Source organism: Papio anubis, chromosome 10 (genome assembly GCF_008728515.1).
Source record: "Papio anubis isolate 15944 chromosome 10, Panubis1.0, whole genome shotgun sequence".
Lineage (NCBI taxonomy): Eukaryota > Metazoa > Chordata > Mammalia > Primates > Cercopithecidae > Papio > Papio anubis.
In genome coordinates this window covers 85,202,596-85,218,073 of record NC_044985.1, presented here as the reverse complement: position 1 = coordinate 85,218,073, position 15,478 = coordinate 85,202,596, and the positions used below count along the sequence as shown (strand labels likewise).

General features: G+C 40.9%; 2 protein-coding genes across 3 annotated transcripts in view; one reads left to right on the top strand and one right to left on the bottom strand.

Annotated features, from left to right (window-relative positions):
• Positions 1-8,866, bottom strand: part of STRADB (STE20 related adaptor beta) — a 29,541-nt gene extending 20,675 nt beyond the window's left edge. The window contains exons 1-3 of the mRNA XM_003907807.4: positions 8,593-8,866; positions 5,677-5,783; positions 1,088-1,168 (exon numbers count right to left, since the gene is read on the bottom strand). Coding sequence (XP_003907856.3) covers positions 1,088-1,168; positions 5,677-5,688 — 93 coding nt within the window. The 5' untranslated portion in view covers positions 5,689-5,783; positions 8,593-8,866. The remainder of the gene's footprint in view (positions 1-1,087; positions 1,169-5,676; positions 5,784-8,592) is intronic.
• A 58-nt stretch (positions 8,867-8,924) lies between these two features.
• Positions 8,925-15,478, top strand: part of TRAK2 (trafficking kinesin protein 2) — a 77,310-nt gene continuing 70,756 nt past the window's right edge. For both annotated transcript variants that reach the window (XM_003907806.4, XM_017946782.3), the window contains exon 1: positions 8,925-9,181. The gene's annotated coding sequence lies outside the window, so the exon portion shown is untranslated. The remainder of the gene's footprint in view (positions 9,182-15,478) is intronic.

Genomic DNA, 15,478 nt, shown 5'->3' with positions numbered 1-15,478 from the left:
GTAGAGAATGAAACTAAGACATATTCTACACCAGCTAAGAGCCCTCATATTATGCTAATTTATACTTTATTCTATAGGCTTTAGTAAGCCAATGGAAGTTTCAAAGCTGGAAAGCGACACAAGCAGGCCTGTATTGGTAGCAGTACTGAACACTGAACAGATGTGAGTGGTGGGAGAAGACTATGTGTGTGTCTAGGAGAGTAGAGGCAACGAGTCCACCTGCAAGAGCCCGGGTGAGAGACAATGAGACCTGAGCAGTAGCAGTGCTCATGTGAAATAGGGGATAGACCCCAGGGCATTTCAGAGACAGATTCAGAAGACTTGGTGAATAATAAATATGGGGGCAGAGGTAGAGGCAGTGTGAGGATAACTCTAAAGTTTCTAGTTAGGATGACACAGTGGATGACTTTTCATTAGCCGAAGTAGGAAATACAATGAGTTGGTGGGTTTAAAAGAAGATTAAGGTTTTATTCAAACTGAGTAGTGATGCCTTTGAAAAATCCAATCGGAGGTATTCTAGAGACATGTCTGTTGCCCAGGAAAGAGTCTGGGGTAAAAATCTGAGAAACATCAGTTCTGCTTGATGCCAGGGTCCCCTCAGGAAACCTGTGGTAACTCCAGGACAATCTGAAATCTGCAGGAAGGGTCTGGGGTTGCAGGTAAAAATCTGAGAAGCATCAGTTCTGCTTGATGCCAGGGTCCCCTCAGGAAACCTGTGGTAACTCCAGGACAATCTGAAATTTGAACAACTTAAGTCATAGGAACAGGTAAACTGCTTAGGAAGAGCCACTTTAGGAAGAAGAGAAATGGCCAGTTATAGACTCCCGGAAAATGGCAGGAGAAAGGAGAAATAGTAAAAGACACTGTAAAGAAAAAGAAATAGAGGAGAACCAGAAGTGAATAGAAGACAAAGTTAGAGCATTAATTGCACTCAACCATTTTTTTTTTCTTTTTCAAAGATGAGATCTCACTATGTTGCTCAGGCTGGTCTCGAACTCTTAGGCTCAAGTGATCCTCCTGCCTTGGCCTCCCAAAGTGTTGGGATTACAGGTGTGAACCACTGCATCCAGCCTAACCATTTTCTTACCAAGTATTGATGGATACTGGTTTCAGACTGTTTTTCAGGTCTGAGTGATTCAACTTGTGTTCTTGAAGTGCAGAAACAATCCTGGAAGTCAGAAATGCATTATATAAGTGAAAAATAAGTTACAGTTAAGCAGGGGTGGTGTGTAGATACAAAAAGGTCTAGTGACTAGAGTGGGGAGCAGAGAGGAAGGGCAACATGCAGGAACCTGGAATTGAAGCCAGGATCCACATCATGGGGGAACTCAGTGCGGAACAGAAGGGAGAAGTGGCTGGGTATGCAGACAAACTTCATATATGTTAGCATTTCACTTGGTGCTATCGCTGATCCTTGCCCTCTTTTCTTGATGTCATAATAATTCATTTTAACTGTTGGTGTTAATTTTTAACTCTGTCTGTCAACACCACTGAGGTTTTCTTCTGAATATTTAGCCAAAGATTATTCTGCTGTATTCATTATAATTATTTTTATTTTGATCCTCAGCTATCTTCTTAAGTATAGAAACCATGTTTATTCACATTAAGCCACATATTGAGTGAAAAAATAATTATTTTTAAAGGTAATAAACATCTCTAATTACAACTCAAAGCAAATTAAGAGAGACTTACTTTTATCATCACAATTTACATTTTTCTGCATATTTACCCATGGTTCTATTATTATTTATTGCCAATAAAGAAATGTAACACCTACATGTGATTTATCACATCATCAATCAGTGGGGTGAAGCTGACCTTATACTATTTAGGAAGAAAAAGTATGTCAAAAGAAAAGTATAAACACATATGTATGAGAGGCTTTTATAACAAGATATTTTCAGTATCTGAAAAAATTTCTTTCTTTTTTTTGAGATGGAGTCTCCCTCTATCACCCATGCTAGAGTGCAGTGGCGCAATCTCAACTCGATGCAACCTCCGCCTCCTGGGTTCAAGCAATTCTCCTGCCTCAACTTCCTGAGCAGCTGGAATTATAGGCGCCTGCCACTATGCCTGGCTAATTTTTGTAGTTTTAGTAGAGATGGGGTTTCACCATGTTGGCCAGGCTGGTTTTGGACTCCTGACCTCAAGTGTTCCACCCACCTCAGCCTCCCAAAGTGCTGGGATTACAGACGTGAACCATTTCAAAATTTTTCATTTCAAGTATCTTATGGATATTTATTTTTATATAAACATTAAGGTACAATTTCAAATGAGTCTCTTAAGATATGTCTACCTATGTCTACTTAACACTTTGTAGTCAATTACTTAAAAGTAAGTTTCCTTTTAAGAAACGTCAGAATTTCTCACTAATCAAACTACTCATTTTCCCAGTTAGCCTATACTGCTGATTATTTTAACTTGAATTCCTACAGTCTGTATACTTTATAAATCTATTACAAAAATTTGGCATATATTCCCACTGTTTGATGTAAAACTCACCCTGAAGAATAGATGCTAACAATATCAAGATAGCTGTACAACTGAGTCCTCTGCAGAGTTTCTAATGGCTTCCTAGCGTGAATAACATTTATAATAAAACAGTTTTTGAAGATTATTACTGCTGTTCATATTGAAAATATCCACCAGCTAGGCAGGACATTTATGTATTGTTTGGTATTTATATATTTTTACATTTAGCTTTAATTTTTCATAACGACCATTAATACCACTGCAAAAGAAGAATTAACAACAGGCCTAACTGCTATTCTTAGAAAAGAGCTGCTTATAAGGTTGACCCTTGGCTAGTATCTGGGAACTGGGATTTTGTGGAGGTTCCCTTCATAAGAATCGCTCACTGTGTCTAAACCGTTCGTGCAAATAATATGGTTTATGCTGAACACCTGGCTTTTTTTCTGGGAGACTGGAATTTTGTTACTTGCTAGCAGAGCATGCCTACGTGACAAGTCCCCAATAAAAACCTTAAGTCCAAGTCTCTAATGAGCTTCCCTAGTAGACAACATTTCACATGTCACACCTCTGGGGGAACTGTGCATATCCTATGGGACTCCACTGAGAAAAGATTCTTGAAAGCTTGCGCCTGGTTTCCTCTCAGCTTCACCCCACACACCTTTTCCCTTTGCTGATTTTGCTTTATACCTTTTTGCTAATAAATCTTAGCTGTGAGTATGACTGTATGATAAGTTCTTTGAGTCCTCCTGGCAAATCACTAAACCTGAGGGTGGTTTGGGAGAACCCTGACATAGCCCTCAAAATACACTCAAGCATTTAAAGAGCCGTTACCTCTAAAAAATGTGCATCACTTTTTTGGGGAAAGAGAATTTAAGACATATTGACCCCATTTTTTTTTCAAAATAAGAGTTGTGATCTATGTTCTCAGTTTATAAAAATACAAAAAACATTTTATAAACTAATATGGCAGGCTTCTATTGCATCATCTTTATATAAAATTTTCACAGCCTAAGAAAGTGATCACTATTAAATACGAAGACAGCTAAAACCAGCCAATATAAGGAAGATATTTTTGCTCTCTCCACCTAAAAAATGTTAGCATGTTCATTAGCTGCCCATATTATAAAAATCACAAAATAGTCATATCTTATCCTTCAAAACATTTTTATATCCACACTGCATCAATCAAATGCTGGTGAACATAATAGCTCATGAAGAATCTACAGGCTAATTTCTTTCAGGCAGTATAATGATTTAAAATCATCCAGAAGAAAGCTCCCACAGAACATTTTTGAATATCATTTCTTTGTCCATTATCATAATAGCCAAGTAAAAAGTAGTTAGACCTTATAAAGAAACTGCATTTCTCCTTTGAAAACAGCATTTCTTAGTTCTCAAATAGAGGGTAAAACTTGAATGGGGAGGAATCCTTAAGTAAAAGTATCAACTTTATCCCAATTGCATAAATTTCTCATTTAGGAAAAAAAGTAAATATTTTGATTCAAAGAATTTAAAATATTTCACCATTGCAGAAAAATTGATTTAAAGTTAAAATCATTAACAATATAAATCACCCATGATCACATTCTATTATTTTTCACAAAACCTATAATTATGGAATAATAAGCTAAGACATCCTTTTTCCAAAATTTGAAAACCCTGGGCAACACACAGCCCTCTGAATCTCAGAATCCTCACCTATCAAATGAGGGGAATAGACTAAATGCCCTTCTATATCTTTTCCAACTTGAAAAATTGATACAAAATTGTAAATCTTAAGGAATCCTTTAGAGTAGGGGTCGGCAAACTATGGTCCATGAGCCAAATCTGACCCACCACCTGTTTTTGTGAATAAAGTTTTACTGGAACACAGATACATTCATTCATTTATATATTGCCTATGGCTGCTTTCATGCTAGTACTTCAGCAGAAAAGTAACTGTAACAAAGACCAAAGGGTCTGTAAATACTATCTGGCCTTTACAGAAAAGCTTGCTGATCTCTCCTTTAGAGAATAAGACATTTCACCTCCGTGTATTTTCCAGATATATAAAGCTTCTCTTTCAAGTGGTAAAGCTTTACTTTAAACATATAAGTAATTGTATTATGTATTTTCCATATTACTAACAATACGGTCTTCTAACTTCATAGTTCTGCCTCTCAGCCTTGGTAACTGATAGAATAGATTGGCAGGTATAAGTCCAGCTCCAATTTTTTGCAATCTTGGACAAACTGAAAATGAGGATAATGCCACATGCCCTGCTAAACTTCCACAATGTGAAACTATGAAAGAAATATATGAAAGTATTTGTAAATTATAAATCATCATACAAATATACTCATCTTTTTTTTTTTTTTGAGATAGGATCTCCCTCTATCACCCAGGTTGGAATGCACCGGCATGATCACAGTTCACTGCAGCCTTCATCCCTCACTCAAGCAATCCTCCCACCTTAACCCTCTGACTAGCTGAGACTACAGACATGTAACACCACATCTGGCTAATATTTTATACAGACAGTGTCTCACCATGTTGCCTAGGCTGGTCTTGAACTCCCGAGTTCAACTGATCCTCTAGTCTTAGTCCCTGAAAATGCTGGGATTACAGGTGTGAGCCACTACACTTGGTCTACTCATTACTTTTTAAAAAGCCACGTTTTAATGTAAGTATTCCCTATTCAAATATTATTATTATGTATTAAACAGAATGAGAGTCCTCAAGCTACTTAATCTAAAGTAGATACCATGGATCTAAATACAAATAAAAAACCAGTTGGCAGCTATACCTCATATTATACTTGATCCAAATGATTTTATTTTCAGTTAAGTCAAAGGGGTTATTTTTAATACTGTTTGGCTTGCTTTTGGTCAGATGGAAATTTGTAAAAGGAATTTTTGAAAGATTTAAAAGATAAGGCATAGCTAACTGGTGTGGGTGGCATATCGAAGTGTAACACCTATGAGAAAAAGTAGATATGGGACAAAGGATTAGAATAATGAGCATATTGAAGTATACGAGAAGTTCTTCATGAAAGAAAAACTCAATGGAATGTAATTCATTTCCCAAGTCCAGAAGTCAATCAGGTTAAAACAATATCTCAGAGCATAAGAATATCCCATCAGAATATCCCTTTTATTATGGCTTGGCATTAACATCCAACTACTCTAACAGAACAAAATTAGATCTATATTTACAAAAACTTACCAAAAGAGACATTGAATCGCTTTAGTTCATACAGAAAGTGACAAAAATCCATCTATTCCAAAGAAGGCTTTTGTTTTATCTTCCTTTCAAGATGCAGATATATCCTACTATAAAAAACAAAAGCAAAATAATTTAGATTCACATAAAAGTTCCCAAAAGAACTAGTTGCCTTAAACCCATCCAATATTTAGGCAGCTATTCCTCGATATCCAATATTTAGGCAGCTACTCCTTGACACGAGGAGACGTTCCTGAAAAGTATCTTTAAAGAGCATTTATTTTTTACTGAACATTATTTGGGATCTGACATGAAAACAAAGAAGCAGAGTGAAAACGAAAAGAGGTTCTAAATATTTCCAAAGCCTCAATATATTTGCATTTCTCCTTCCCTATCTTTTCTATACTGTTTTTTGTTTGTTTTTTAAATAACGCTGAGCAAATTTGAAAGCAATATAGAAAACCAATTTTTTGGCCCACTTTATGATATAAACGGTGTCACTTACAATAAACCCCAAGAATTTTCAATGGTTCCACATATTATAACTAAACTCTGAGACTTTCCAAAGCTCTTTCTTATTGGATTAATTACCTCCTAAATCATTTGGGGTCCCTGACCAGCAAATATGGGAGAGAATCAGAGTAACAGACTAGGAAATTAATTCAAGGAGGTACAAAAGCACCATCCACGGTTTCCAGACCTTTACTAATAGAAAGGGTGGCAATCTTGTAAGTTTGTGGGTTCAGAGTATTCCTTTACATCTAACCAACATTATCTCTTTCATCTAAATTGTGCTTCATTATTTCATTTTAATTAAGTCCCCAAATTTGATGAACTTATCTACAAACATGTGAGCAGAATGAGAAAGGGAAGATTTTGTAAACCATAAGAACTAAAAACAATGTCCAATTTTACTGCTAAAGAAAGAGGTGAATTTATTCAGGATGTTAACTGTGAACCAAAGGTAGAGATTGGGAGGAAGATGGACCTGAAAGGTTGTGATCATTTAGCCTGAAAGGTTGTGATCAATTTAAGGCACTGGAGTTAGATGTGCTACAAAAGGAGAAAAGCAATGCCTGCCCTGCCAACCTTCCAGGGTGAATGAGATCAAATGAGTTACATCTCAAAGTGCCCCCTAATTAGCAAACACTGTATCCGCTTGAACTATGTTTTGAAAGGTACACTCAAATGTACTGAAGGCAGTACAAAAAAATAAGGCTTATTTGGAAATCAGGTTGTAAAATGTTTCAATAACCATGAAAATATTCATACCTTTTGACCCAGTAAAATTCCCTCGAGTCATCTATTCTAAGGAGATACCCAAGTAAATGAAGAAACTACACACCCACAGTCAATACACTGTTAATCTGTAACAGCCAAGTAATCATTACACAAGTGTTTAATGAATGGCTACCATGGGTCAGGCACTGTGGACACCCACTGGTAATAAGGGCGGACAAGGCCCTGGCCACTTGTAGCTGACCTTCTCACAAGCAAAAGGGTTATGGATGTCATGCTTAACCAAATTTTCTGGTTATCATGATTTTGTATCTTGCTTTTTTCACTCAATGTCAGCAAGTTGTTACTGATTTTGTCTTAATAATGTGAAACTCCATTACGTTGTCTTTTTCTTTTTTTCAGAAAAGCTCAGAAGAAACAGACACAATCTGGTAAGAATTGTTAGTAATAAAAGGGTTGTCCCTATAGAGTGGTTTAATCTCGGAGATTTTTGCCTTAGATACACCAGACTACTAAGAGATAATTTTACAAGACATTTTGAGGTCAAGGCAGCAGCTGCACCCAGCAAAGGGGTGGGGGTGGGGGATTTGCTGTTATTATAATTTTCTCTGGCATGCTCTTTCACGAGACATGAATATATACCCTTTCTTAAAAAAAAGTCATATTTAAGAGACCTCTATTTCGGAGTGTATTCACAAGTACATCAGTGCAGTCCCTTGCACTTGTATCTAAAACGCTAATTACAATAAAGCTTTATAAGTAATTTCAGTTTGTTCCATAATAGAATCGTTCATGTGAAGACTTTAATCTGAAAGATTAACACTTTCTGTAGAAATCAAAGGTCGCATCTTCTTACAGAACACAGGCTTTGAGTTAATTTAGGCATTCAACAGAGGCCACTGTTACAGGGAATGCAAAAATGACCCGATGTAACTGTCTTTGTTGAGCTTTAAAACTACTGTAATTTTCAAAGTGATCTTGGGAACCTGTAAAATCTTAACAAAGATCATAGCGACGCACAGCTCAGGAGAATTTTCCAAGCTTAGTGACTCATGCTTTCAACAAATCTTTACTGAGCGCCTACTGTGTGCCAGGCACCGTGCTAGGAAGGCGCCGTGTTACACATCCTCATTAAGTTTTGGGGAAAAGGTACTTGACAACAGACCCAGCAGGGAAAAACACAGGGTTGAATTGAAAAACCGAAGACAAAACGACACTCGAGTATTTGATTTTGTAAAAGGTTCCTTCCTAGTCCTGCTTTGGGGGACTTTGCAGCGAACTTGCAGAAGGCGGCAGATAGAACTGGGGTCTGAGGGTGTCTTTGGTGTGGCAACTCGCCAAGCCCAAGAGAGCGGCCAAAGGTGAGGGCTGCGGGGAGAGGGCGCCCGGGCGGCCTGGGCCCCGCGCACCTGGCACGGCCAACCCGTCAGGGACCACCGGGCGGACTGAGAACCTGCGGCCCGGGAACCCGCTGAGCTCGACCTGCACTGGCGCAGTAGCCGCTCGCCACGCCGGGCCGCATTCTTGCCACGGCTCCGCCAGCCGCCGGTGCTCGGCCTGGAGGTGGGCTAGCGCGTTCTGGCCTCGGGCTTCCCGGGCGTGCGCGGACCAAGGCTCACTCCCTCACGTCCCCCACCGGCCCCGACACCTTCCCTTCCCGGGCCTGCCTCCCGTCGTTACCCTAGCGGCGACCACGGCCAGCGACTCTCTTCAGGCTGCCAGCTGTGCGGACAGGGGCGGGCGCCAGAGCCCTGCTCGCGGAGGGGCTAGGCGAGCGTTCTAGGCCCGCTCCCGGCGCGGGGCGCGGGAGGGCGGCGAGGCCGCGACCGGGGCCGTGGGCTTGGAACTCTGCCCCAGACCCAGGCTACCCGCTGGGAACGCATTCGCCCCACCCGCCCCGGGGTCGCGGCCCCGCCTCCCTCCCTGGGGCTGGGCAGCGAGAAGGCGGGGCCTTCGAGCTTGGGGCGGGGCGGGCAGGAAACTACAATTCCCAGCAGGTCTTGCGCTGGGGCCGTGGAGGCCGCTGGGAGAGTGGGTCTCCTTTGGCTTCCCCAATTGTGTAGGGGTTGCCAACGACCTGGTGTCGCCGCAGAACCTAGGTCGCCGAGTGATGATGTTGTGAAGTCGCCCGCCTGTCCCTGCCACGCCCGGGCGGTTGCTGGCAGTGGGAGCAGCGGCGGCAACTTCGGCGGCTGCTCTCAGGCTGCCGCTGCATTAGGGGCTTCCTGAGGAAGCGCGGGCGGAAGACAGAGGATGCCGAGCCACTCCAGTGAGTAAGCTATCCGTGCACAATCCGAACTTGCCCTTGACAAGTTCCCCGGAAGGCGGAGGGACCTCCTTGTCTTGAGCTCCTCCGGTCCCCGGAGGTCACGCGCCCACGCCGGAGCCGGAGGCTGGGTGCTGGAGGGCTGGGTCCGGGTCCCGCGGTGAGGAGTGGGTTGTTTCCTAAGTGTGGGTGCAAAGTGATGGGCGCTGGGCGCTGGCGTCGGGATTCAGCCCAGCTGCACATCTGAGGCTTGGCAGCTTCTCATAGCGCCTTATCCTCTGCCAGACAGCATCCATCTGGAGCCCCGTCTTTTAGGATGAGTGGCTTTAGGGTCGGGCATTAAACCTTAAGCCTCAGTCGCCATTTGTGATGTAAGTGGGAGGAGAGGGTATTGGAAAGAGCTCTTTCTGGGTCAAATAGAGTTGGGCTTTTCTTGCAATTGATTTTGAGCCAGATGCCACATATCTTGAAAAACAAAAACGACTGACTTTCGTTTGAAGCCTAAGTAATAGATCTTGGCACATGTCCATTTTAGTACCAGCCCAAAAATAGTCTTTCAACTTAAAAAAAAAACTGCGTCATAATAATAGGGATAAGTTCAGTTACTTGCTCATTCACCTTTTGCTTAGACCTGCTGTTTCTACGTCAGAAAAAAAAAAAAAAAAGAAAAAAGTAACTTCACAGGAAATTCATCAAGTTGATGGAACGGACCATAGGAACAAAAGGAACACTTTCAGTTGTTGGTCTCCGTAAATTTTCCCGACCTTTAGATCTTTGCTGTTGACTTGGAAGTCTGAGGTACAGTAGTCTCCAAATAGCACGTTAATGGTGGTGACATGACACTTAAAAACAAATTGTGAAGGACATTTGGTGGTGAGAAAGGTCAGGGATGAAGACACTTTATCATCCCAGCGGTTATTCCAGCTTTTCTTTTTATTTATTTATTTTTTTTTTCTTAAGACAGAGTCTCGCTCTGTCTCCAGGCTTGAGTGCAGTGGGGTGATCTCGGCTCACTGCAACCTCCGCGTCCTGGGTTCAAGCGATTCTCCTGCCTCAGCCTCCAGAGTAGCTGGGACTATAGGCGCATACCACCACGCTCAGTTAATTTTTGTATTTTCAGTAGAGAGGGGGTTTTACCATGTTGGCCAGGATGGTCTCGATCTCTTGACCTCATGATCCACCTGCCTCGGCCTCCCAAAGTGCTGGTATTACAGGCGTGAACCACCGTGCCCAGCCCCAGCTTTCTATTTTTAAAATTAAGTGATGTCCAACAAGTCTCAGACATTTAACAAGCACATACCATGTGAAAGACAGTGTTTTTGTTATCTTGCAGACTTATTCATATGATGGAAGAGATTTGTTAGAAATAACCGACATTTGGCTGGATGCGGTGGCTCATGCCTGTAATCCCAGCACTTTGGGAGGCCGAGATGGGCGGATCTCCTGAGGTTGGGAGTTCAATAACAGCCTGACCAACATGGAGAAACCCCATCTCTACTGCCAAAAAAAAAAAAAAAATACACCAGTCTGGCTAATATGGTGACACCCCTTCCCTACTAAAAGTACAGAAATTAGCCGGGCGTGGTGGCACGTGCCTGTAGTCCCAGCTACTCGGGAGGCTGAGGCAGAATAATTCCTTGAACCTGTGGGCGGAGGTTGCAGTGAGCCAAGATTGCACCACTGCACTCCAGCCTAGGCGTCAGAGCGAGACTCCATCTCAAAAAAAAAAAAAAAAAAACATTAACCAGGCATGGTGGCACCTGCCAGCAATCCCAGCTACTCAGGAGGCTGAGGCAGGAGAATCGCTTGAACCCAGGAGACAGAGGTTGCGGTAAGCCAAGATCGAGCCATTGCACTCCAGCCTGGGCAACAAGAACGAAATTCCGTCTCAAAAAAAGAAAAGACAGAACCAACATTTTAGTATTTGCAATCTGCCAGGCACCCCAGGTGGGAGCTCTTCATACTTTAGCTCAATCACTTCAACAAACCTATCGCACTAATCTGAGGCTCAAAGACTTGCTTATGTAACAAGGGGAGATTTAAATCTAGATCTGCCTTGCTTCAAAGTCACAGATCAGGTAACTAATATGTACTTCAGAAATTACAGACTTTAAAGGTTGAGTGGTTAAAGAGGATTGTCCAGTGTTATTGTCTAAGACTGGTTCCAACACACACCTTGGACATCTGGAATAAGTCCTGAACCCCTGCTTTAGTACTTTTGAGCAAACTGATTCTCTCTGCCTACAATTCCCATTTCTTACTGAACTGCTCAGTAAGACCCTAAAAGCCCATTCCAAATCCATCTCACTTATGTAAGAAATTATAAGACTGGACTTTTATCAAAAGGTTCTTTCCAGTTAACAGGTTTTGTGAGTCTGCAAATAAAAATATGACCCTGCTGGGCATGGTGACTCACACCTGTAATCCCAGCACTTTGAGGGCCCGAGGCAGGAGGATGGCTTGAGACCAACCTGTTCAACATAGCAAAACCCCATCTCTACCAAAAATAAAAATAAAAAATAGCTGGGTATGGTTGTTTGCGCCTGTAGTCCCAGCTACCTGGGAGGCTGAGATCAAAGGATCCCTTGAGCAATTATGGCACCACTGTACTCCAGCTTGAGTGACAGTGAGATGCCATCTCTAAAAAAAATTAAAATATGAGCGGAGAAGTGTTATTCTCCACTGAAAGTTTCTTTGTTTTAGTGCCCCAAATATGCTAAATACCAATATAAAGAATGAGACAGATAATGTCTTATTTCATGTTTATTTTGAGCTCTGATTATATCACCTGTACCAGTTTTGAACCTCTTTAGTTATCATCCTGTTTAGTTAGTAAGAAATAGGCAAAAAGGTAATAGTCACATTTAAATGACTTAGTAATTAAAGGAACTAAATTATTCATAGTTTAGTCATTATCTGTTAAGATCTGCAGTGTTCTTATAATAGGAAACATATAATACTATGTGCTAGATAATCTTTTACCTATATTAAGTTATCCTCACAATAGCACTGAGGTATTTTTATACATAAGCAACTAAAGCAAAGAGAGGATAGTAAATATACCAAAGGTCATGCAGCTACTAAATGGTAGTATTGAGTGTCACAGCAGACAAGATCAAAATCTGTAGTCTAACAGTTATTGAGCACCTACACAGCTGGGTGCTTTCATTATAAGTAGGTCATTTGTCTTTATAACTACTTTATTTACAATGGAAGTTCAGCATTTAATGACTTGCCCAGAGTCACAGATAAGTAAACTGTGGAACCAGGATTTGAACCCACGTTTGTCGTACTTCAAGGTTCATGTTCTTTCTTTCATTTCCCTTCAATGATCAAATCTTTGTTAAACACCTTCTGTGTGCCACACACTGTGCCAATGCTAGGAATTTAGTCTTTGCCCTTAAGGAATGTAGTTTGAAGAAGGAAAGAGACAATTAACATGGTGTGTTGAGCAATAGAATCACAGCTTGCAGAGGTACTTTGAGAGTGCAGAGAAGGAACACTGAAGTTAGCCTGGAGTAGGAAGGCTTGGACCGGTTTTGGGAAAAAAAATGGGAATTAGCCTGGGCATGGAAAAGGGGAAGGGGATATTATGGGCTGAATTGTGTCCTCCCAAAATTATGTTGAAGCCCTAACACCCATAACCTCAGAATGTGACTGTATTTGGAGACAGGGCTTTGGGGTGATTAAGTTCAGATGAAGCCATTAGGATGGGTTCTAATCCAGTCTGACAGTTTTCCTTATAAGAAGGAAATCTGAACACAAAAAGAGACTCCAGAGTTGCACACACAAAGGAAAGACCATGTGAGGGTTCATTAGGAAGACCAAGAAAAGAGGCCTCAGGAGAAACCAACCTGCCAATACCTTGATTTTGGACTTCCAGCCTCTAGAATTGTGAAAAAATAAATTTCTGTTGTTGGAGCCACCCAGGCTGTGGTATTTTTTTATGGAACCCCTAGCAAACTGACAAATAGGTGTTCTAGGCAAAAGGATTGACATACAAAAAGCCTTTAAGCTGTGGTTAGGTGATGGAGGTAGACATGCACGAAGCCTTTAAGCTGTGGTTAGGTGATTGAGGTTTTTTGGTGAGGAGATAAATGTTGAGAGAAATGAAACTGGAGATGAGGCTGGGGCTGGATTAGGAAGATTTTACGTGAGATGCCAAGGGACTTAAACTTTATCCTAAGGAAGATGGGATGGAGGTGGTTTGTAGCAGTGGAAAAGCATTAGATTTGCATTTTAGAAAGACTTAGACTTGTAAAGGATAAATGAAAGGTAATAAGACTAGAGACAAGGTAACCAAGGTAGCTAGTGCCACAGGACGCAGAACTAACAGTTTTCCCAGAATATTGAAATGTCTAACTGAAACAGAGCCACTGTTAATGTAAGATTATAAAGGGTACAGCTAACCCTTAGAGTATACATAAGAAGATATAGAAAGAATTTGTATATAGCTGTTTGTACCCAGAGGCTGTCTTTATTTTGACATTTTGCTTTTCCTTATATAGATCATAAAGCTTTCTACAACTATCAGAATATTCAGTATTTTTCCACCATAAAAAGTGATCTTATGTGTTTAATAGACACTTTTATGGTGCTGACACAGATGTAAGCCAAATTCTCTGACAACCTTTTGAAATACCTGCTATTCATTTTATACGTAAACATACTGAAGCACAGAGAGGTTAAGTAGCTTGTCCAAGATCACGTTGCTAACAGGCAGCAGAGTTAAGATTCAAACTCAGTCTGTCTTCAGAGTCTTTACACTGTGCTGTTGCTATATGATATTTATCTAGATCTTTATTTGTGAAAAGAGGGCAGAGTAATACAAAAATAAGTATGTTTGCTGTAAGAGGTATATAGTTTATCAGAGGAGATAAGGAACAGCTCTAAGGTTTTAAAAAGTGTTTTAGAGAAGAGCAGAAAGTGTTGGGAGGCAATACCTCCTTCAAGTTGGGGTTTCTGCGAAGGCCTGTTGGGAAAAGTGGCATTGAGCTGGCATGGGAAGCATGGCTAGAATTTGCATATGTATAATGGGGAGAGGACATTAAAATTAGAAGAAATAGCATGGACAGAGTTACAGGACTGAGAATTTCCTGGTGTGTCTACGAAGCTAGTAAATGCAGTCCTTTCTTTTGGCTGGAATATGTTGTGTGGTTGGGGAAGCTGGAGAGCTAGTTTGCAGGGAGGGGCAAATGTCTGGGGAAGAGAATTCTCAGGGAGTGAGGGGCAAGAGAAGTTGTAAGGTTTCAAGCCTGAATAATTGAGGCATATGCCAGATGTAGTTATCTTTTAGGAAAGGAAAAAGTTCATCTAGCCCCAACAGGTCCTATTTTCACTATCTCACAAACCCGTAAATCCTTCTTATAATTTCCTTTCACCTAGTTTATACCTTTATTAATATAATCAATGTGTAAATGTGATAAAATTTTCTAATTATTTTTGTCTCTAATCTCTTCATTCCCAAAATTTATCCTGCATCCTGCATTTACATTTATTTCTCCAAATGTCACTTCTATTTAGAAATGTGTTCCCTGCAGAATCAAGTTGAGACTTCTTAATCTCAACTAGTCAAATTTAAATCTCCAAATACCTTCTGCATAATTCTTCCCACTCAAATTGGTCGTATACTGCTGCCAACCTGGCTGTGTCTGCTACTTGCTGTTGGATATTATAATTATTATTTTCTTCTACCAGATACTCTCCTCAACTATCCAAATCTTTTCCTCCTTAAGGAGTCCACTTAAATCTTACATCCTGTGTGAAGCCAGACCACTTCAGCTAGAAAAGAGCTCTCTCCTAACAATTCTGTTGTAACACTCATCAAATATTTATTATCTGGTAGCATCTTATTTTCTTAGATTTCTTAGCTCATTGGATATTAGATCTAATCCAGACCATTAGAGCTCTCCCTTTTGGAGCTTAAACTTCTTACATCTTTAACCTCCCTTTGGGCAGAGGCTGCTGTGTACTACTGTTTATCTTTTTTTAGTACTTTTGGTTTAATTCAAGTGGCATTTGTTGAAAACTGTTCAATGAACAGCTGTTTTTTTTTTGTTGTTTGTTTTGTTTTTTTTTTTTTTTTTGAGACAGAGTCTCGCTCTGTGCCCCAGGCTGGAGTGCAGTGGCGCAATCTCGGCTCACTGCAAGCTCCGCCTCCCGGGTTCACGCCATTCTCCTGCCTCAGCCTCCCGAGTAGCTGGGACTACAGGCGCCCGCCACCACGCCCGGTTAATTTTTTTTTTTTTTTGTATTTTTAATAGAGACGGGGTTTCACCGTGGTCTCGATCTCCTGACCTT